Source organism: Hippocampus guttulatus, chromosome 22, assembly GCF_054856545.1.
Source record: "Hippocampus guttulatus isolate MCC_2025c chromosome 22, RoL_Hgut_1.0, whole genome shotgun sequence".
Taxonomy (NCBI): domain Eukaryota; kingdom Metazoa; phylum Chordata; class Actinopteri; order Syngnathiformes; family Syngnathidae; genus Hippocampus; species Hippocampus guttulatus.
Window position 1 is genome coordinate 8,701,893 of NC_141282.1, and position 20,895 is coordinate 8,722,787.

Below are 20,895 nucleotides of genomic sequence, written 5' to 3' on the forward strand. Positions count from 1 at the left end.
CGGTTTGATGTTTTTACAACTTTTGGACGGCGAGCGGCGGTTGGTCCCTTTGTCGAAGCGGCCGGGTCATTGGGACTTTTGGGGCGGGTAGAGCCGCCCGCCGCCCCGGGACGCCAGAGCCCCGAAAAGGTTTGTCGACGGCAGGAGAGAATGAGCGGCGGCTCGGCGCCGGGTGAGTTTCGCTTCCCCTTCTCGACTCGCTTCCGTCTCGGTGCGACAACCGCGCGTGACGAAATGACGCCACGCCATTTGCCGTCGTCGGCTCGAGCTCTTATTTTGACGGGCCGCCGATCTCTAACCGGATGTCGTCGGCGCGCGGGGGACGACGCCGGGGCGGAGTTGACTCGGTTCGTCGCCGCGGTTGAGGAAGGAGCGCGTTCGGCCGGCGGCAACTTGAGGATCGGCGGCATCTCTTCAATCGCCGTGAACTTTCCCCCGCCTGGCTTTTTCCGAGCGGCGCGGGATGAAGCGGGCGGCCCGCGCCCCCGAGAGCGTCGTCGCGCACGCGCCGGCTCGACGGGTGCGCCTGAAGCCTTGGCTGGTGGCTCAGGTGGACGGCGGGCGTTTCCCCGGCCTGCGCTGGATGGATCCGGAGCGCCGACTCTTCCGGGTGCCCTGGAAACACGCCACGCGCAGCGCGCCCGCCCGTCAAGAGGAAGGCTCCATCTTCAAGGTCCGTCCTTTTCCCCGCGTCGGAGAGAACTCCCGCAAAGCCGGGCCAAAAGAAAGTTTCGCTTCTGTTTCTTTGAGCGTCCGCTTCCTGTTTGCCCGACACGCCGACTTCCTCTTTGGCCGTTTCCTCCTGCGACGCTTCTTTTTGCGCGCGTTTCTCTCTCCCCGCGCGGCATCCAGGCGTGGGCCCTTGAAACGGGCAAATTTCAGCAAGGCGTGGACGATCCGGACCCGGCCAAGTGGAAAGCCAACCTGCGCTGCGCGCTGAACAAGAGCAAAGAGTTTCGGCTGCAGTTCGACGGCACCAAAGAGACGCCCTTTCAAGCCTATAAAATTTACCGCGTGCTCAACACAGGTGAAGACTCGCTTCGGCCACTGGCGAAATGCTCCAAAATGTTGACGCTGCGTCTTTTTTTCTTTCTCTCGCAGACGACGACGCCGCCGCCGCCGACGATGACGAGGTAAATCGCGCGCGGCCAATGAAATTGCTTTTCTCGACCCCTCTAAGGTGAGGATTGCATTCCAGATGCCCGACCTGACGGAGCTGACGCTCGGTAAGTGGAGTCGCCCGTCGCCGCGCAAACGCACTTTCTGACGTCTCGCCGGCGTTTCAGAGTCCGGGTTCCGCGACGCCGCCTCTTCGGCGTCCGTCCCGCCGGCCCTCGGCGACGCGAACCGGTTCCGGGCGACCGCCGTCGCCTCGGAGCTCCCCCCGCGGGACTTCCCGGTCTTCGATCGGGTCGGCTTTGAACATCCGGAGGCCGGCGCGGCGGTCCGGGCCCGAGCGGACCCGGACGACCCGCTCGCCGGCATCCCGTGTGAGTGGAAACCGTGGCGCGGCCTCGCGCGTCGACGCCGAGAAGCTCGTGCCATTCGCTGACGGTTTTGCGCCGCCGCAGCGACGGATCTGGAAGTGAAGTTTCAATACCGGGGGCGGGCCATGGGTTCCCTGACCGTCAGCAACCCTCGGGGCTGCCGGCTGTTCTACGGGCAGCTGGGGCCCGACCCGCGGCAAGTGGAGCTGTTTGGACCCGTCGACCTGCGGCAGGTCTCCTTTCCGGGGACTTGCCAGATCCCGAGCCAGAAGCAGCGGGAGTTCACCGAGGCCCTGCTGAGCGTGATGGATCGAGGGCTGGTCCTGGAAATCCGGGAGCAGGACATCTACGCCGTCCGCCTCTGCCAGTGCAAGGTTTTCTGGTCGGGACCCGGCGCCCCCGATCGGGGGCTGCCCAATCGGCTGGAGAGGGAGAGGAGGGTCAAAGTCTTCAGCCTCAGCCATTTCCTACAAGGTGACAAACACAAAGGGTGGAATCGGTGGGGGGGGGGGGGGGGAGACCAACCAATAACCTCCTCATCATCGTCAATGTTCTCTCCAGGACTGATCTTGTACCAGAAGGGCGAAGCTCAGAATCCCCCCCCCTACGAGATCTACTTCTGCTTTGGGGAGGACTGGCCTGATCAGAAACCAAAAGAGAAGAAACTCATTGTGGTCCAGGTCCGTGAGTGACGGATCATTGTTCCGATCATTTGGGAGCTGCTGCCGCCGCTTTTTTTTTTTTTTTTTTTTTTTTTTTGGGGGTCCTCGGTTGCGCTTCGGGGCAGGGTGCACTCTGACGGAAAGGAGTGGCCGCTTCAGGTCAGGGCTGGGGGTCGGGATTCGGTTAGGAAGCAAAGCCATGCTCCAAACGGGAAGATCCCGAGCCCAAGTGGGCCTTTCCTTCAGGCTCGGGCCGGGCCGGGCACCCTTTCCTTTCCTTTCCTTTCACGTGGCGCCGTCCTTACTTGAAGACGAGAGGGCGTCGTCATTTCACGGGTCAGGGTGGGGATTGCCACCGTCGCCAACAAATTAAGCGGCCTTCATTCTTTGCTCGACGTGATCTTTCCTATGTCGTTGACGTTGCCGCTTGACTTTGACACGGGGCAATACTGTCCAAAGAATGAGAAGGTGGCCAATATCTCGGCCTTTGCGACGTTTGAAGGCCGCGCGCGTGCACGCGGCTCACGCAAACGGCCGGGGAGAAAAAACCCAATCCCCGAGCTTCCTCGCTCGCAGCTTGACTTGACCTTTCGGTTGGCCGTTTGTCAAAGAGCCCCGGCGGTTGTTGTCGCTCTGTTCAGGTGGTTCCGGTCGTGGCCCGGATTCTAACGGAAATGTTCTCGGGTGAGCACAGCTGGTCCATCGACAGCATCCGGCTGCAGATCTCCAACCCGGATGTCAAGGACCAGACAGTGGAGCAGTTTAAGGAGCTCCAGAGACTCCTCCAGAGTCAAAGCATCCAAGGACCCTGAACTGCCACCGCCCCACCCAAAACCGACATCCCCAGCCCCCCCCCCCCCCCCCCAACAGGTTCAGAACAGAAGACCACGTCAAGCGAGACCTGCGCACGAGCGTGCGACCGTCTTGGATGAGAGCGCGCGTGTGTGGTAAAGCGAGCCCGAGGGTTCCTTTTCAAATCTGCAAAAACATTTTTGAGGAGTGTCGCGACACCTGTGACCTCACTATTTAGCCAAGAGCATCATCCAATTATGAACAGCAAATTGTTTTGAAGCACCCGCGTCTAGTTGCTGAAGCCCAATCGTCTATTTTCAATGGCAAGGGGATGATGTGGTTGTCCAAAATAAAAATCAAAAGATGATCTTTCCAGAATCCATCGCAAAAACACCGATCGGTATCGCCGTCTTTTTTTCGGGTCCCTTTCCAAAAAAATGAACGGGCAAATCATTGAACGCTTGCTTCCCTTCGTCACGAACCCCAAATTTGGAAGGTAAATATTATTCCAATGAAAACAAAGCAAAAAAAAAAAGGGATTATCCCACTCACGAGCCGCGAGCGGGCCGGTTGCGACTGAGCGCCGTGTACGTCGATGAGTCCGTGATCGCTCGAAAGAGATCCAAAGCTCGCCTTCGTTGGCTCAGGAAATAAAAGCGACCCACTTGGGCTGCACCCTGGGGAGCCTCCAAATGATATCACGACTCCATCAGGAATTGCCTTCAAAATGACATTGAATTTGCTCAAATGACACTGACGTGGATAGCGTATTTCGAGATCAATTGTTAAAAATGAGCCCGAGCAAGCAAAATAATGTTAAAAACCACTCGGGAGGAAGTCGCGATCCGCGTGTGCGCATAGAAGGACTTTGCGATTCCCCAACCTGTGGCGAAATGTTCAGCGCGGCAGCCGCGAAAGAAGAAGAAGAAGAAGAAGGAAGTTGCTTGCTTGCCTAACTGGCTTTCGCTGAAATGATGGCCAAGTCAAACGCCATCGAGGAGCCCAACGAGAACTTCCGTCAACTATTTGTATTTGATGATACTACTGAACAAGTGCCGGGTCCCCCAAAAAAAAAAAAGGTCGGACACTTCGGACGCAATTGGGTGGGTGTTTTTTTTTTTTTTTTTTCCCCAGCGCGACCGGAGAGAGCGGAACCCTTGTTGCGGTCGTCGTTTGCTGCCGAGCGAGCGCGGGGGTGACACGCGGGAAGCCCGTACGAGATGGCGGTCGGCACACGCAAGAGCTAGAACTCGCGCCGCGTTTGTCGCCTTGAGTGCTTCGCAGCCGAGCAATGGATGGGGGCAAACCGAGTCTGGCGCTCGTCTACCAGGCGGTCCAGGCCCTGCACCACGATCCGGATCCGGCCGGGAAGGAGCGAGCTTCCTTGTGGCTCGGAGAGCTCCAGAGATCGGTAGGAAAAAAAAGGGGGACAGACAGACATTTCGCTCACCGGGGCGTGCGGGCGTTCTGTCGGGGGCCGCGGTGGCTCTCGACGAGGACGGGGGTCGGGAGGGGTACGGTCGGGTTGGGCCGGGCCGGGCCGGGCTCGGGGGCGACGACGATTGTTTTGCCTTTCCGCGTTCGGCTCGACAATTTGGAATCGCCCGGAAACAAGTGCGCGATTTCTGCGAGCCCCTTAGCATCTCGGCTAAGCTAAGCTCAGCTCGGCGACCAATGAATGAATCGCAACACGGGCCGGCAGCTGGATTTCGCCCTCTCGGTCGCCCTTTCCGAGAACCCGGATTGTATTTCCGATGGGAAAGCGGCGTCCGCGACGCGCGAGTCCTTTGTGCTCGCTGTACACGGGCCGCTTCGCTTAGCATGGCGGATGTAACCGCCGCGCTGACGTCGTGCGCGCAAGTGGCGTCTCGAGTCCGTCGGCGAGTTGAGCTCCTCCTCGTCGGCTCGTCCGTGTTCGAGTCGAAGGGGGGCCGGCTCGTTCGGGAAGGTGCCCGCTGACCGGAGCGCCAAGTTGGCATTCGGACGTTCGGCCGTGCGGGAAGGGGGCCGCTCGCCCGCGCGCCTCTTTTCGCCGGGGGCCCGCGACCGCGGTTCCTTCTTCTCGTCCGGTGGTCTCGGCAAGCCAACGAGCGAAAACAGCGTCGTCGTCTTGAACTCTTCACTTGAACGCCACTCGTTCCCAATCGGCAAGACTCGGAGCGACGAGCAAAGTTCGGCCACGCATCCAAAATGCGTCTCGGCGGCGAGACTTTGTGCCCAAATTGCCCACTCGGAGCCTCGCGATGGGCGCGGTGTCTGTTGCGACGCCGAAGATGTTGGTCGCCGCCGCCGAGCTTTGACATTGCGCGTGCGCTATGTCGTGGCTCGAGCCGAAGCGCGTCGGCTCTTCACCTCCACAATGCCGTCGGTCTCGGCACCCCGCGAGCCCGTTTGCAGCCGGCAGGCAGGCGGGACCGGACGCGGCTGCGCTTTTTGCCACTTTCGCCCTCGGCCCACGCGAATCGCCGCGCTGCCGGATTGCCGTCCAAATGTTCCGCGCCACCGTTTCTGCGTCTTTCACGTTGAGTTTCGCACCTTGAAAGCCATTTTGTTTGGCAAGACCCTGGAAGATGCGCGCGTGTGTTCTCGTGACCTCCCCCCCCCGCGGGGCGTTGACGGCGGGCACCGGCCAGATGACGAAAAGGTTCGGGCGTGCGGCGGAGGGGCTCGCCCCCCCCCGCCCCGCGTGTCCAAAGCGGCAAGTTGACGGCACCCGGCGCGCCGGCCTCCTTTGCAGATGTACGCGTGGGAGATCTCGGACCAGCTGCTGCAGCTCCAACAGGACGTGGAGTCGTGTTACTTTGCCGCTCAGACCATGAAGATGAAGATCCAGACTTCCTTCTACGAGCTTCCTCCCGACTCGCACAACGCGCTGCGAGACTCGCTGCTCTCTCATATCCAGAACCTCAAAGGCCTGTCGCCCATCATCGTAACGCAGGTACCGCGCCTCCAGCGGCCGGCGGGCAACGGCGCGCCGCCGTCCGCGAGTTGCCCGGACGGGGGCGCGATTCGCCGCCGGCGGTGGCTTTCTCTCGGGAAACGCTTGAACTTGTCACGAACGGAGATGCGGCCGACCGATTGTTTTGTTTGTCCGTTTTGATTTCGGCAGCTGGCGCTGGCCATCGCGGATCTCGCTCTCCAGATGGCGTCGTGGAAAGGATGCGTGCATACGCTCATCGAAAAGTGAGAATCGACCGAGCTCACGAACGAACGCGGGCGCGGGCCCAAGCCCAATCGTTGGCATCCGCCTCTCCCCGCCAGGTACAACGGCGACGTCGGCTCCATGCCCTTCCTCATCGAGATCCTGACCGTGCTGCCCGAAGAAGTCCACAGCTGCTCGCTACGCATCGGAGCCAATCGCAGGACGGAGATCATCGAGGACTTGGCTTATTACTCGTCCACCGTGGTCACGCTCCTGGTTAGCGAGCGCCCGCCCCGCCGTCCGCAAAGGGAAAAGGGCGTCGCGATCGATCGAGGCCTTCGGCTTGGTCCTTGCAGGCGTCGTGCGTGGAGAAGGCGGGCGGCGGCGAGAAGATGCTGATCAAGGTCTTTCGCTGCCTGGGCAGCTGGTTCAACCTGGGAGTGTTGGATGGCAACTTCATGGCCGGCAACCGGCTGCCGGCGGTCCTCTTCCAAGTTCTGGTGAGCCGAGCGCCGCTCGTTCGCGCGCCGCGTTTGCCGCTGGCTGGCTCGGCCGACCCGCCCCGCCCCCCCTGTGCTCGCAGCAGAGCGACGACACCTCCACCAACCTGCACGAGGCGGCGGCCGACTGCGTGTGCTCCGCCCTCTACGCCATCAAAAACGTGGAGGCCAACATGACGCTGGCGCTGCAGCTCTTCCAGGGCGTCCTGACGCTGGAGACGGCCTACCACATGGCCGTGGCCCGCGAGGACCTGGACAAGTGAGGCGGCTCGCGGCCTTCGGCCCGGCCGGCTTTCGTCGCCGCCGTCGGTGACACCCTGTCCCCCCCCCCCCCCCAGAGTCCTTAACTATTGCAGAATCTTCACGGAGCTGTGCGAGACCTTTTTGGAGACCACAGTCAGGAGTCCGGGTCAGGGAATGGGAGACCTGCGGACGCTGGAGCTGCTGTTGATCTGTGCCGGACACCCCCAGTACGAGGTAGCCACGCGTCCGCATATGGAGGGGGAAAAAAAAAACAAAACACTCATGCCGAGGTGCACCCCAGGTGGTGGAAATCTCCTTCAACTTTTGGTACCGGCTGGGTGAAAACCTCTACAAGATCAACGACGCGGGCCTTCACGCCGTTTTCCGGCCGTACATCCAGAGGCTCCTGCACTGCTTGGCTCGACATTGCCAGTTGGAGCCCGACCACGTGAGTGTCGTCGCCGCCGCCGGCGCCCGGGCCCGGCCCCGGCCCCGGCCCCGTTTTCAGCGCCGCGCCTCGGCTTCGCGCAGGAAGGCGTTCCCGAGGAGACGGACGACTTTGGCGAGTTCCGCATGAGAGTTTCGGACCTGGTGAAAGACGTGATTTTCCTGGTGGGCTCAATGGAGTGTTTCTCTCAGGTGAGGCGAGCGCCGTCCCGCCCGTCCCGTCCCGCCCGTCCCGGCCGCTGACGCTGGCTTTCCCTTCTCAGTTGTATTCCACCCTCAAAGACGGGAACCCTCCTTGGGCGGTGACCGAAGCCGTTCTCTTCATCATGGCCGCCATCGCCAAAAGCGTCGACCCGTGAGCCGCGTTGTGTTTTCGATTGGGGGGGCGGGGGGGGGGGGGTCGGGGGTGTCGCGGGCCCGAGAGGTGAACGCGAGCCGGTGTGTGGCCCCCGTTTCAGTGAGAACAACCCAACCCTGTTGGAGGTGTTGCAGCAAGTGGTGATGCTGCCGGACGGCGTCCACACGGCGGTGCGTTACACCAGCATCGAGCTGGTGGGCGAGATGAGCGAGGTGGTCGACCGAAACCCCCGATTCCTCGGTGAGGGCGCGACGCCGTCGTCGCCCGTCCCGCTTGCCGGCGGCCCGATGAAAAGACGGCGTTCCTTTTTTGCGCCAGACCCGGTGCTGAACTACCTGATGAAGGGCCTGCGCTCCAAACCGCTGGCCTCGGCCGCGGCCAAGGCCATCCACAACATCTGCTCCGTATGCAGGGACCACATGGCGCAACACTTCCGGGGGCTTCTGGACATCGCCCGCTCGCTGGACTCCTTTGCGCTGTCCACCGAGGCCGCCGTCGGACTGCTCAAAGGTACCCGCCGCGCGAAGGAGGAGGCTCGGCCGGCCGCGGCGAGATCCCGTCGTCGTCGCCGCGCTTAACGGCCAGAACCGCTTTCGACCGGCAGGTACGGCCCTGGTCCTCGGTCGCCTGCCGCTCGACAAGATCGCCGAGTGTCTCGGCGACTTGTGCGCCGTTCAGGTGGCGGCGCTGAAAAAGGTGCGCGCCTCCCCCTCGCCGCCCTCGCGTCCCGTTTTCCCACGGCCCGACAAAAACCGCCTTTCGCCCTCGCAGCTGCTGGCCGAGGAATCGCCCGACGGCCGATCGGCCGATCCGACCGTCTGGCTGGACAGGCTGGCCGTCATTTTCAGGTGAGACCCGGCCGGGCTCCCGACGGGCGGGCCGACGGCCGACTGAGCGCTCGCCCCTTTTCAGACACACCAACCCCATCGTGGAGAACGGACAGACGCACCCCTGTCAAAAGGTCATCCAGGAGGTAAAGCGAGCGGTCGCCGCGCGCGGCCGCCAAGGCCTGGGCTTGAGCTCGCCTCCTCCGCCCGCCGCTCCCAGATCTGGCCCGTGCTGTCCGAGACGCTGGACGCTCACCGGGCCGACAACCGGATCGTGGAGCGATGCTGCCGCTGCCTCCGCTTCGCCGTGCGCTGCGTGGGAAAAGGCTCCGCCTCCTTGCTGCAGCCGCTGGTCACTCAGGTGGAGGCGACGGACGCGACGGTCGGGGAGGCGCCTCCGAGCGGCGCGGGCCACTCACGCCCCCTGTGTGTGCGTGCGCGTCAGATGGTGAGCGTGTACCGGCTGTACCCGCACTCGTGCTTCCTGTACCTGGGCAGCATCCTGGTGGACGAGTACGGCATGGAGGAGGGCTGCCGGCAGGGTCTGCTGGACATGTTGCAGGTGAAGCGCGGCGGCGCTCGGCGGCGCGCGGCCGCTCGGGCTGACCGCCTCGCGCTCTTTGCCTCTCAGGCTTTGTGCATGCCGACGTTTCGGCTCTTGGAGCAAGCCGACGGCCTGCTCAACCACCCCGACACCGTCGACGACCTCTTCAGACTGGCCACCAGGTGCCTCGTCGCCTTCTTAGTTGGCATCGCGCATTCGACGGGCCGGTCGGACGCCTCGGCGCGCGCGCGCGCGCGCGCAAATGGTCTCGATTTCGCATCCAAACGTCAATACGGACTTGTACGCGGGCGACGGCAACGTGTCGGATTCGTATTCGATCGGTGCCGAGGGCTTTTAGAAAATGAGGCTCTCGCTCCTCGATATGTGGAGCCGGGCAGGCCAAATTTCCCAAAATGGAGTCACGCAATGGCTTTTCCCCCCCGCCCGATTTGCGATGAGGCGACGGGCTCGGGGCGTCCCCGCCGGTCGGGCTCTCTACCTTTCGACCCGTCTGTGTGAGGGAGCCTTTTGCCATCTTTGCGCTCAGGTTTGTGCAGCGGAGTCCCGTCACGCTGCTGAGCAGCGGCATCATCGTGCACATCATCCAGTGCGCCATCGCCGCCACCTCGCTGGACCACCGAGACGCCAACTGCAGCGTGATGAAGTTTGTGCGAGACCTCATCCACACCGGCGTGGCCAACGACGTAAGAGCGCCGACGTCCGTCCTTCCCGGGAGCCGAGCCGGCGCGAGTGCAAACGCGGCCCGCTTTGTGTCCGTCCCCCCCCTCCAGCACACGGAGGACTTTGATTTGCGCAAGCGGCTGATCGGTCAGGCCATGGAGCAGCACGGCCAGCAGCTGGTCACGCAGCTCATGCATTCCTGTTGCTTCTGCCTGCCGCCCTACACCTTGCCCGACATCGCCGAGGTCTTGTGGGAGGCGATGGCGTTCGACCGGCCGGTGAGTAGGCGCCCGCCGCCGCCGCCCGCCCGCTCGGCCCCTCGCTGACGCGCGCTCCCCGCAGACCTTCTGCCGCTGGTTGGAGAGCGCTCTGAAAGGCCTGCCCAAGGAGACGTCGGGAGGGGCCGTCACGGTGACGCACAAACAGCTGACGGACTTCCACAAACAAGTCACCAGGTGAGCGTCGGCCCCCGCCGGCCGCGCCCGCGGCCGGCGGGGGCCTAAGCGGCTTTCTCCTTTTGCAGCGCCGATGAATGTAAGCAAGTGTGTTGGGCCGTCAGGGAGTTCACCAGACTGTTCCGGTAAACGCGCATCGCCACGTGTCCTCTCTTTGTCGCCGTGTTCCCTTTTCCGCCGCACATTGTCGTCTGCGCTCGACCCGCCTCGGCTTTTTGGACATTTCCTCTGCCGACCCGTCGCGCCGCCGAGCGAAATCGCCTGCAAATCAGGTGACGAATAACGAAAAGCGGGTTCCCTCGCGCCGACTCGGCCAGTTGAGAAGAGGCCGGGCGTTTGGAGACGCCGCCTTCTCGTCTTCGGGGCCGAGGAGGAGCCGCGCGGACGTTGGCCTTCGTCCGAACCGATTCGCAAAAGCAACTTGGCTTGGCGCTCGGTACCTCCCGACGCCGTCTGCCGCGCGGACCCGAGGCGGCTGGAGCCGGGGCGCGGGGGGCGGGCGCCGACTCGCCGCTCGGCCCGGGACCTCCGAGCGGTCGCCCGGCGCGGCTCGAATCATCGGTGCGCAAAATAGCCCACGCCGACGGCGACTCGGACGGCTGTGCGGCGGAGGGGGGAGATGGGCCCGGGCGGGAGGGAACGGCGCCGGCGCTAACGACGTGTGACCGCGTTCCAGGTGAAATCTTTTGGGCCGGTTCCGAGGCGGCGGCCGAAGCCGCGACCGCTAGCGGAGGGAGATGCGACGTGCGCCGCCGGGATGTGCGCTGCCGGAAGGCGGACGGGCGCATCTCCGGGACTTAGTGAGCAGAAAGACACGCCTGCGGCGGGCGGGCGAGTGGGTGCGAGGGGCGGGCCGAGGAGGCGGAGCCCAGCTGAGAAACGCGGCCCGATGTCGCCCGCCCCATCCTTTTTACCAGAAACTTTATTTTTGGGACGCCGCTCACCACGTGAGATCTTTGGATGCCCCCGCCCCGGCGGCTCTCCGCGGAGAGCCGGCTCCTTTCGCCGTTTTTAAACGTTTGCTTTTTCTTTTGAGTTGTTTTGCTGCAAAGAGTGAGCGAGTGAACTCTGGGAAATGCCCGAGCGAGCCATGAAATCGCCCGGCTGTTGACAATAAACAACTGAAACCACAAATGTCATTCTTGAAATCTCCGCGTGCTCCGTCGTCTGCTTTTGCCACCATTTCTCAGCGTGCCCCCCCCCCCCCCCCCCCGGTAAGCGGAAGGAAAGTCTCCCGCGGTTGGGGGGGGGAACCGCCGGCTCAAGTCGAATGACTGGACCGCCGTCGGCCCCCAAAGTTTGTCTGTGGACAGATGAAGGACGGCCGCCTCGCGGTCTCCTCCTCCTCTTGGCACGCACGGGCGACCCCCAGCCGGCGGCCGTGACCGAGACGACCTGAAATCCTGACGCTTTCCTTCTGTCGGCCGGAGGACTCGGACCGTCGCCGGAGGTACGCAACGTGGCCGCTTGTCGCCGGCGTGACTCGCTCCCCTTCAAGCGTTAGGTCGGCTTCGGGCCCCCGGGACGTCGAGCGCGCGCTGCGGAATCTTCACAAGAGGAGATCGGACAACGTTCGCAAGTCCCGCAACGGGGAAACGGGGCGCTTGCTCAACAGCGGCGAATGAAGGAGGGAGGAAAACGGGAAGCCGGCCGCCGGACCGCTCGTCTGTCTGCCTCTGCGTTTCGGAAGGGTGCTTGCCGGCGACCTTTTTGGGTGAGTGAACCCCCCCCCCCCCCCCAATGTTTTGGAGTACCCGCGCACCTCTTGATGATTTGCCCAAAATAGGACCGAACGCAGCTCAATGGAAAAATCCTTTGACTTTGTAACGTTGTTTGAACACGGTGTCATTCTTAGCCGTGAAGTCAAACCGAGAAAGGGATTTGTTGCCTTGAAAATGTCTCCGATTTGCTCAAATATATCAACCTGCCTTTCTTTGCCATGCAACTCTCGCAACGTTTGGCACCCCCCAAAAAACGCAAGCTCCTTTTGACCGCGTCTCCTTGAAACGGGCTGTTGTGCCTTTCGGGGCAGCTTCGGTTCACTCTGAATTTTCAGGTTTGCAATTGCAGCCGCAGACGAGGCCAGCGTCAGACCGCAAAAGACGGACGGGCTCAACGCGGCCGCAGGCCCGCTCGCGCACAAACGGTAACGTGTCGCCAAATGTCTTGCGGTGTGTGTTGATTGAAATAAAGGGAAAGGGTTGTTTTCACGGCATTGGAATCGGATTGTCGAGGATCCCCAAACGGGTCCGCGAGCGGGCGCCGCGGAACGAGGACAACATCGGCTCGTGGGCCAAGACCTGCGGCGTCGTCTTTGCTTACGCCCTGAAATAGTTGCCGGCCGATCGCGGGGGCATCGGATATTGGCACTCGCAATCGCTTCGAGTTCCGGAAGCTCGCTCTGGCATCGGCCCCTCTTACATCACCGGCGAGAAGCTTACGGTCTTGAGCAAAGGCAACGTTTCGAGTCATTGCGTCGGAACCGAGCCTTTCGCCGTTCCCCTCCGTCTCACGCGACCCAAAGCCGGACGCGTCGAAAGATGAGGGACGCTCGCATTCCTGCGGAGACAAACGGAAGAAGAAACCGTCCACTCGGGTCCACGGTCGGAACTGGAGCGCGACTCTCTGCTCGAGACTTCAAACGGCCTTTGAAAAGGTTTCCACCGCTGAAGGCAAATGGACTCGTGAAACGCAAAGACTCCCGTTCGAACTTGAACAATTTATTGCGTCGAAAAGTTGACATGAAAATTTGAAATCGTTTTTGCGGTCAATGTTTGTGTGGGCCCCTCCTCCCAAGGGTTTATCCCCGAATCCCACAGGCTGTGGACTGTGTGATGCGCACGCCCCGTGATATTAAGAGTTAAAAAAAAAAAAATTAAATCTATAATTAAAACAAATAAACATTGCTCATTAGTAATTGTATAGTTTTGTCTTCAACGCACGATTGATATTCGTCACCTTTTTTTTTTCCTCCACAATGCCGTGAGTTGGGGACATTCGCATGGGCAAACCCCGTTGCACTTTGTTTACCGTGTTTGAAAACGTAAGAAATAAAGATTGTTTATTCATTTTATGGTTTATGTTTGCAGAGCATGATTCACCCCCCCCCCCCCGTCTAACCCTGGAGAACCCTTTTCTTATTTGGAAAATGATGAATGATACATGAAATGACTGCAATATGTTCACTGAACACCAAAATATGTTTTTTCAAAGCTTCAATGCTTTAATTACGATTAGGGCCAAATTTGACCCTTTGGCATTTAAGGGTAGCATTTGACTAGCATAATTTATAGGGGCCAAATTTGACTCCCGTGGGTTCTCCGGGGCTAATAATGCCACGTGGTATTGGCACGCGCAAGTAAATACCCCGCGGCATTCTGCGGAAACGATGCCCAAGACGTTGATGAAGCCATAAAATTACGAGAAAGAATTTTTGCTTAAAATATTTGGTACGTACAGTATCGGTGTAATGTAGAGCAAATGCTATTTTTGTCGGTTTTCCCATTCTAAGCAAGAGTCTACGTTCATTTGTCCGACAAGTACATTCGAACGCATTTGCGTGTACCTTTGACGAGACAAGAAAACCTTGATTTGTCTCACAACGGAGACGGATCTCTACCGATCTGTTAAATGATCTCTCGAGAAAAAAAGAAAATACAGTCAAGCTCGCAGCCAGTTACGTCGGAGTGGCTTCTTCCGGTGGACAGGCAAGGCCGTTGCGCCCCTCCGAACCATTTGAATGGAGAGGCCACTTTCTGCTCGTCGACCCAACTGAGTGGGGCTTTCAGCAGCAGCAAAAACAACAAAGGCGTGGGTGGGAAAGAATTCTTTCCTGTCACGTCGCAAGCCGTCGGGCCATTTGGGTGTTTGTTTCGTCATTCTTCCATGTATCAACTCGCTTGGCCAATGAGTAAAAATCAAAGGGAGCGGGTCAAAAGGCCGGAATGTGGCTCTTTGGTGGACATTCCGCGCCATTGCAATTTCCGTGTTTTGTGAACGCCGTCTCTCGTAAATTGAACGACTCAAAAACAAACAAACAAACAAGAATCGTCCTCCAGTATTGATTTACGGCGTAAAATCGTGGATTCTTTGTTGCGGGTTGTGCTGTTTCCATGCGAAGAGTCTGAAAGCCAATGAGTGTACTCTACTTTGCCATTGATAACGGGCAACGAAATGATCGAATGGACGGATTCCCGCGCCTCTGCACGGCTCTGGTCGTCCAGTATTGAGTGATTCTGTAAAAGAATGGATTTTGTTGCTTTGAGGCCGTCTCATCTCTCCCGCCCATGCTCTGCAAGTTTCTTTTGTCCTCTTTTTTTCCCAGGTGATTGTCTTTGATCCATTTTCACCGGTTCTCTTTGCATTTGTGTGCTCTCTTCCGTTGTGCGGTGTGTTTATGAAACGGCAGAAGGCCGAGAGTAATTTGAGCGCGCCCTGGTTGTTTTTTTATTTCGGGCCATTGAACTAAAGCAGGTGTGTCCAACTCCGGGCCTGGAGCCCCACTGTCCTGCCGTGTTCTCCAGCTCTCCCAGGAGCAACACGCCTGATTCAAATCATCAGGATCATTCCGATGCTGCGTCAGAGATGGCTCGTCAAAATCAGGTGTGTTGCAGCTTGGAGAGCCATAAAACAGGCAGGACAGAAGCCCTCCAGGCTCAGAGTTGGAGATCCCTGACCTACAGGCTAACGTGGATGGGTGAGCACGTGGCTGAGCGCCTCGAATGGCTCTGTGGCTAATGGGTGTGTCAAATAATTAATTTTGTTGCTTCGATGTGTTTGAATGCGTCAGAAGATTGGCGTGCTCCACCATTAACTTTGCATTGGGTGAAAGAGTTTATCAAAGCACCCGGGACTCCTGTGGTTGCTGACACCCCCCCCCCCCCCCCCTTAGCGCCCGGTTGGCCACAAGTCATCTCAGCTCTCTCTGCCTGTTCTGCCCGGATTTCAAGGTATTTCAAACGTAATTGAATTGAATACAACTTTGTCAAATGTGCTGTACGTATGTGTAACATACAGCACGGATGAAATTTCTTCCCTCTCAACATAAAACAAGGCGTACTCCGCCATTGACTTTGTATTGGATGAGTTTTTCAAAGCATCCGGGACGCCAGGGGTCGCTATTGTGCCGGCCCCACTCCTTAAGTAGCGTATTCCGGTTGGCGCTGTCGTCTATTTAGATACCTGTCCACCTACGGCTTTGCGCGTACTCCTCTGCTTTCAAGTGAAGCCAAACGTAAGAATGCTCTCCTCGGCTTGTTTTTCTTTTGTTCTTAGATGTGTGCTTACTGGAACTGGATTTCTGTGGTACGCGGGCTCTTCCGTTCTGGGCTGTGCTGTGATGCATGTGGTGTTTAAACGGACGCCGGAGTATAATTCGGCCGCGTTTAGCCTTTGAGCTAACGTGGATGGATGAGCACGTCAAACAATTGTATTGCTTTGATGTGTTTGAATGCGAAGAAAACGTCAGACAGTTGGCGTACTCCGCCATTAATGTTGTTGGACAAATCAGCCGTGACTTCTGAGGGAGGGTCACTCTAGTTCCGACCCCCCCCCCCCCCCTTAAGCGTTTCCGGTTGGTGCTGTCATCTCATCGCTCTTGGAGTTCTCGGCTGCTTCGCACTGCTTTCAATTGACGTCAAACGTAAGACTAAGACTCCTCTGCTTCTTTCTTTCTTTCTGTAACTTGTTTTTACGAGTCAAGTCTGGGCTTCTGTGTTATGCGGGCTCTTCCGAGCTGGGCTGTCATACGGTTTGGCGTTTAATGGCAAGCTAACGTGTCATTCGGCCGTGGCCATTTTGGTGAGGGCTCACGTTTGGGATAACTTGGATGAGCGCGTGGCCGATGAGTATGTCAAATATATCTACAGTATTTGCTTTGATGTGTCTCGATGCGACGCAAAGTCACAAAGCTGTCGTTTTGTGCTGTGATGCGGTGTGCTCATCAAACGGAAGGCCGAGTGTAATTTGGGCGCGCCCTGCTTGCATTTAACAAGCAAGTTAGCTCACGGCTAACGTGGAAGGGCGAGCATGTGGTGGAGCGTGCCGAATGGTTTACTGGCTTGTCATCTAATCACGGCGAGTTCTCCGCGGTTTTCAGGGGACTTCGAACCTAAGCATCTCTCGTCTGCTTGGTTTTTTTACGTCTTGTCTTTTTAAGCGTTCTCGCTGCGTCAGTCTGATCTCTGTTCTGGGCTGTGAGGCGGTGTGCTCATCAAACCCGCCTGCTGTCATTGCGGGGCCTCCTTGAAGGTTTCTCTTTGCCGCCGTCATCTAATCGCAGCGCATTCGCCATGCTGTTCAGGCGACGTCAAACGTAAGCATCTCTTCTCTCATCTGCGTAATTTTTTATTTTTCCCTCTGAAATGCGTTTTCACTGGATTGCTTAGTGACACACGGGCTGTAATGCTAATTAAATGTAAGGCCAAGTGTAATTTGGGCGTGCCCTGATTGTTTTTCACCATCGAGCTAACATTCGTGTTAATGTGGATGGAGAGCACGTGGCGAAGCGCATGGCTCATGAGTGTCAAATAATTTTGTCGCTTTGATGCGTTTAAATGTGAAAGTCAGTTTCTGTACTCCATTAACTTTGTATTGGATGTAAGAGTGAAATAAAACGGGACTCCTGGGGTCTCTTCCGCCCCCCCTCCCCCGATGACGCAGTCATCTAATCTCTGCGCAATCTCCATGGTTTTCAAGACGCGTCAAAGTAAGCATCAGTTGTCTGCTTATTTTCTTTTTCCAAAAAGTTGAAACTTAAGTTTGGATTTCTGTGCTACGCGGGCTCTTCTGTTCTGTGTTGCATTTGCTGTTCACCCGGGATAGCTTCTACCCACCATCTCTCAGACAGCGCGCTGCCGACTCAGCCACCGCCCCTGACCGCGGATGGGGATGTTAACCTTCCAACGCGCCTGCCGGTACAACGCGCCTTCGACCTTACCACCACCTTCACCAGGTGATCTCTACTACTGCCCCAAACACGAAGCACAGAAGCCTTCTGTAGACGTCACCGGACCCTCACTTCCAAGGTCGGTTACCCATAAAGCGCTTCGTTTCAGCTGTTGTGAAAGGGCAATGTAAATAAGAGTGTATAGGAAAACCTCGAACCCGAACACCTCACGCGCTTCTTTTCAGATGCAGCTCTTGTGGAAGCGCTAAATAACAAATGTATAACTCCTAAAATTAACCCCACTTCTCACGCCCCACTCTATTCTCAAATCCTACTCCCGACCGAAACGCCAAACCCCTGAACCTGCATTCTTTCACCTTTCGCCCTAACCCGAATCCCAAATTGCTTAACTCAAACCGCTTAACCACCTTACCCAGAAAGCTAAACTGCCTAATCCTAACTCTCTCCAACCCTAACCTTGATTGTAACATCAAACCCTAACCACCACCGAGCCCCAAAAACCAGGGGTGTATAAACTTGGTCCTCAAGGACCGCTGTCCTGCCAGTTTTTCATCTCTCCCAGGAGCAACGCGCCTGATTCAAATAATCAGGATCGTTGTAATGCTGGCTGATGAGCTGATTATCTGAGTCAAGTGTGTTGCACCCGTCAGAGCTGGAAAACGGGCAGGACGGTGGCCCTCAAACTGGAGATGCCTACCCCAACACCCTATTCCTAATGTTAAACCCCAACCTTCTTACCCTAACCTCGAATGATTTATTATTTTTTGGTTGGAGGACGCTACAGTTTCTTGTTCCAAATTATCTTGCAGCAGACAAAAATGTATCTCCTCCTATCCTAATCCCACTCCTAACTCTACTCGGAACACGAACCACTCCAACCTCTAACCACCTTAACCTGTATTCATTGAGGTTGCAGTGACTAACTGACAAGCAGAGGGCAGCTATCACTGCTTGCCGTGCACGGCCAAAGGGGCTCTTGCATTATACAGCGAAGAACCCGAACCTAACTCTGAAACCTCCAATACAACCCTAACACAAACCACTGACGACCCATACCCTAACCCCAGCCATCTGAACTTTACCCTAACCTCTATTCCTCACGCCTAACCCTAACCACAGTCCTTGAACCCTAACACCTAAACCCCCAACACGCGTACACCACCTTCTACATCGTGTGCGCAAATGGTATAATTGTTTTTACATGATCGCACAAATTTTCCTTGAACAGGGTCTCACCATAAAGAACAAATTCATAGCAGCACAAGGTATGTTGATGTTCACTTGATTCAAGTTACTTCACAAAAATAAAACAAGATTTTATTGTGCCAGGTCCAAACGAGGACACGGTAGCCGATTTCTGGAGAATGCTTTGGGAGCAGAAGGTGTCGAATGTTGTCGTGCTCGCCAACCTGAAGGAGAGGAACGAAGTGAGTGGTTGTCATGTGGAAAAACGGCGGCATAAAAGGGGCTTCTGACCCCCCCAATCCTTTGCATCTCATAGATACAGTATTCGTTGATCTACCAGGCGCCAAAATGCCTAACTCGAACCGACTACGCTTACTGCCGAATCCTAACTCTAATCAAAACCCCTTACCCTAACTCTCACCCCCAAACCCCAAGAAACGGGTGTCCAAACTTGGTCTTCAAGGACCGCTGTCCTGCCCGTTTTTCATCTCTCCCAGGAGCAACGCGCCTGATTCAAATAATCAGGATCGTTCTAATGCTGGCTGATGAGCTGATCATCTGAATCCGGCGTGTTGCACCCGTCGGAGCCGGAAAACGGGCAGAAAAGTGGCCCCCAAGCCCAGGAGCTGGACACGCTTATGTTCACTGTTCTGTAGAGCGCTTTGTTTTAGCTGCAGCTGTTGTGAAAGCTCGACGTAAATAACGATGTATCGCATCCAGTCCTCGCCCTACTCCGAAACCACTAATCCCACTCCAAACACGAACCCCACGCCAACTTCGAACACCCTCGACCTTTGACCAGCAGAGGGCAGCTATCGCTGCTTGCCGTGCATGGCCAAAGGGGCTCTCACATTTTACAGTGAAGAACTCTTAACTTCGAAGCCTAAATTCCGTAACCCGAACACCTGACCCTATTTTTAACCTAACCCCAATCGCCAGACCCCCCCCCCCCCCAACACTCGTACACCACCTTTAACATTGATGTGAGTGGAAAATAGATAATTGTACGATTTTCTTCCAAGTTTTCCTTGAACAGGGTTTCACCATAAAGAACAAATCCTCAGCAGCACAAGGTATGTTGATGTTCACTCGATTTGAGTTACTTTGCAAAAAACAAACAAGATTTTTGTTGTGCCAGGTCCAAAGAGGACACGATAGCTGATCTCTGGAGGATGATTTGGGAGCAGAAGGTGTCGACTGTTGTCATGCTGGCGCACCTGAAGGAGAGGAAGGAAGTGAGTGGTTGTCATGCAGCAAAACGGCGGCATAAAAGGGGCTTCTGATCCTCCCAAAAATTTCATTCGGGTCGCACCCTCATTTTCTTCAGTTAATCTAAAATTCCTTGCCATTGCAAGTGGCAAGAGAAAAATGGAGGAATAGCAAAAGCGATGGTGGAGAATTGACATTCCAAGGGCTCTGAAATTGCAATTTGAAACAAAATGAAAGATGTCCATTGCCATGTATGACGTGTGTGGCAGTTACTGGCTGGATCAGGGCCGCTGGACCTACGGGAACATGCGCGTGGCAGTGGAGGACTCGGATGTGCTGGTGGATTACACCATATGCAAGTTCTACATCCAACACATCAGAAGCATCGAATGGCTCGTTCTGGGCAACGATTTCCACTCTAACACTATCTCGTAGCGATGCCGGCAAGATGCCGCGTGTGGTCACGCCGCTCCATTTCACCAGCTGGCCCGACTTCGGCGTGCCCTTCTCGCCCATCGGCAGGCTCAAGTTCCAAGAAGGTCAAAGGCGCTCAATCCGCCCGTTGCGACCACCGTGGTCCGCTGCAGGTACACTACAGGCATCGCGCTTCAAAATATTTCTCTGGCTAATGTTAAGAATGTAGCTGATGTAACTACATGATGAAGTCTGTACAACCCAATAAATTAAGTTACATTCATAACGGACACCAATAAACCAAAGTTGACAAGCCTGATGTTTACGCCTCCCCCAGCGCTGGCGTTTGTCAGACGGGCGGCTTCATCGTGATTGATGGACAAGATGCACGCTGGACACAAAGTGGACGTGTTTGGAAATGCGAGAGCAGCGTCCGCAGCTCTTCCAGACGGACGTGAGTCGGGGAACTGCCCCAAAACCTCGTTTTGTAAATACGGTGTGGTAAATTCACACAAACGGTCCTGGCTCCTTTCCGTCTTGCAGATGCAGTATTTGTTCATCTACCAGGCGCCAAAATGCGTAACTCTCACCGCCTAACTGTATTTGTGATTTGATGTGAACTCTGAAGGCCTAACCTTTAATGCCTATACAGCTAATCACCTAACCCAAGAGGCCTATCTGCTTTACCCTAATTTCTAACCCCAATCTCAAACCTCGAGCGCTAACCCTGAACATTGTGCCCTCAACCATAAAACCCTAACGCGATCAACCCTATCTTTTAACCCCCAATCCTAACCCTAACCATATTCCAAGTGCTAACTCTAAACCTCAACCTTAACCCTAATTTCCCTTAAACCCTCAAACCCAGGGGTGTCCAAACTCGGTCCTCAAGGGCCGCTGTCCTGCCGGTTTTCCAGCTCCCCCAGGGAGCAACACGCCTGATTCAAATAATCAGGATCGTTGTAATGCTGCTTCAGAGATGCCTGATGAGCTGATCATCTGGATCAGGTGTGTTGCAGCCAGGAGAGATGCAAAACAGACA

At 56.9% G+C, this 20,895-nt stretch overlaps 2 protein-coding genes and 1 long non-coding RNA gene across 11 annotated transcripts; all 3 read left to right on the forward strand.

Annotated features, from left to right (window-relative positions):
• Window positions 1-3,335, forward strand: irf5 (interferon regulatory factor 5). 2 transcript variants are annotated; one of them, XM_086103597.1, is made up of 8 exons: window positions 4-673; window positions 853-1,027; window positions 1,102-1,133; window positions 1,199-1,226; window positions 1,287-1,490; window positions 1,572-1,961; window positions 2,049-2,167; window positions 2,791-3,335. In XM_086103597.1, the coding sequence occupies exons 1-8, from the start codon at window positions 464-466 to the stop codon at window positions 2,959-2,961; spliced, it is 1,329 nt and encodes a 442-aa protein (XP_085959723.1). In that variant the 5' UTR covers window positions 4-463; the 3' UTR covers window positions 2,962-3,335. The 2 variants fall into 2 exon arrangements, with proteins under 2 accessions (XP_085959722.1, XP_085959723.1); XM_086103596.1 differs by having other exon boundaries at window positions 1-1,027.
• A 740-nt stretch (window positions 3,336-4,075) lies between these two features.
• Window positions 4,076-11,272, forward strand: tnpo3 (transportin 3). 2 transcript variants are annotated; one of them, XM_086103402.1, is made up of 23 exons: window positions 4,078-4,352; window positions 5,679-5,879; window positions 6,051-6,124; window positions 6,203-6,359; window positions 6,440-6,583; window positions 6,667-6,842; window positions 6,922-7,060; window positions 7,128-7,274; window positions 7,358-7,465; window positions 7,537-7,628; window positions 7,732-7,871; window positions 7,950-8,141; window positions 8,236-8,327; window positions 8,403-8,479; window positions 8,544-8,604; window positions 8,679-8,819; window positions 8,904-9,020; window positions 9,090-9,184; window positions 9,550-9,706; window positions 9,794-9,961; window positions 10,026-10,138; window positions 10,207-10,263; window positions 10,815-11,272. In XM_086103402.1, exons 1-23 carry the CDS (start codon window positions 4,233-4,235, stop codon window positions 10,816-10,818), a joined length of 2,772 nt encoding a protein of 923 aa, XP_085959528.1. In that variant the 5' UTR covers window positions 4,078-4,232; the 3' UTR covers window positions 10,819-11,272. The 2 variants fall into 2 exon arrangements, with proteins under 2 accessions (XP_085959529.1, XP_085959528.1); XM_086103403.1 differs by lacking the exon at window positions 10,815-11,272 and having other exon boundaries at window positions 4,076-4,352; window positions 10,207-10,267.
• Window positions 11,273-15,289: 4,017 nt separating this feature from the next.
• LOC147186533 (uncharacterized) lies at window positions 15,290-20,544 on the forward strand. 7 transcript variants are annotated; one of them, XR_015099406.1, is made up of 12 exons: window positions 15,290-15,371; window positions 16,296-16,451; window positions 16,799-16,844; window positions 16,961-17,163; window positions 18,274-18,310; window positions 18,360-18,472; window positions 19,253-19,303; window positions 19,369-19,465; window positions 19,709-19,794; window positions 19,875-20,026; window positions 20,191-20,307; window positions 20,397-20,544. It is a non-coding gene; the product is annotated as an uncharacterized LOC147186533 (long non-coding RNA). The 7 variants fall into 7 exon arrangements; XR_015099403.1 differs by having other exon boundaries at window positions 18,375-18,472; XR_015099405.1 differs by having other exon boundaries at window positions 16,961-18,310.
• The last annotated feature ends 351 nt before the right edge of the window (window positions 20,545-20,895 follow it).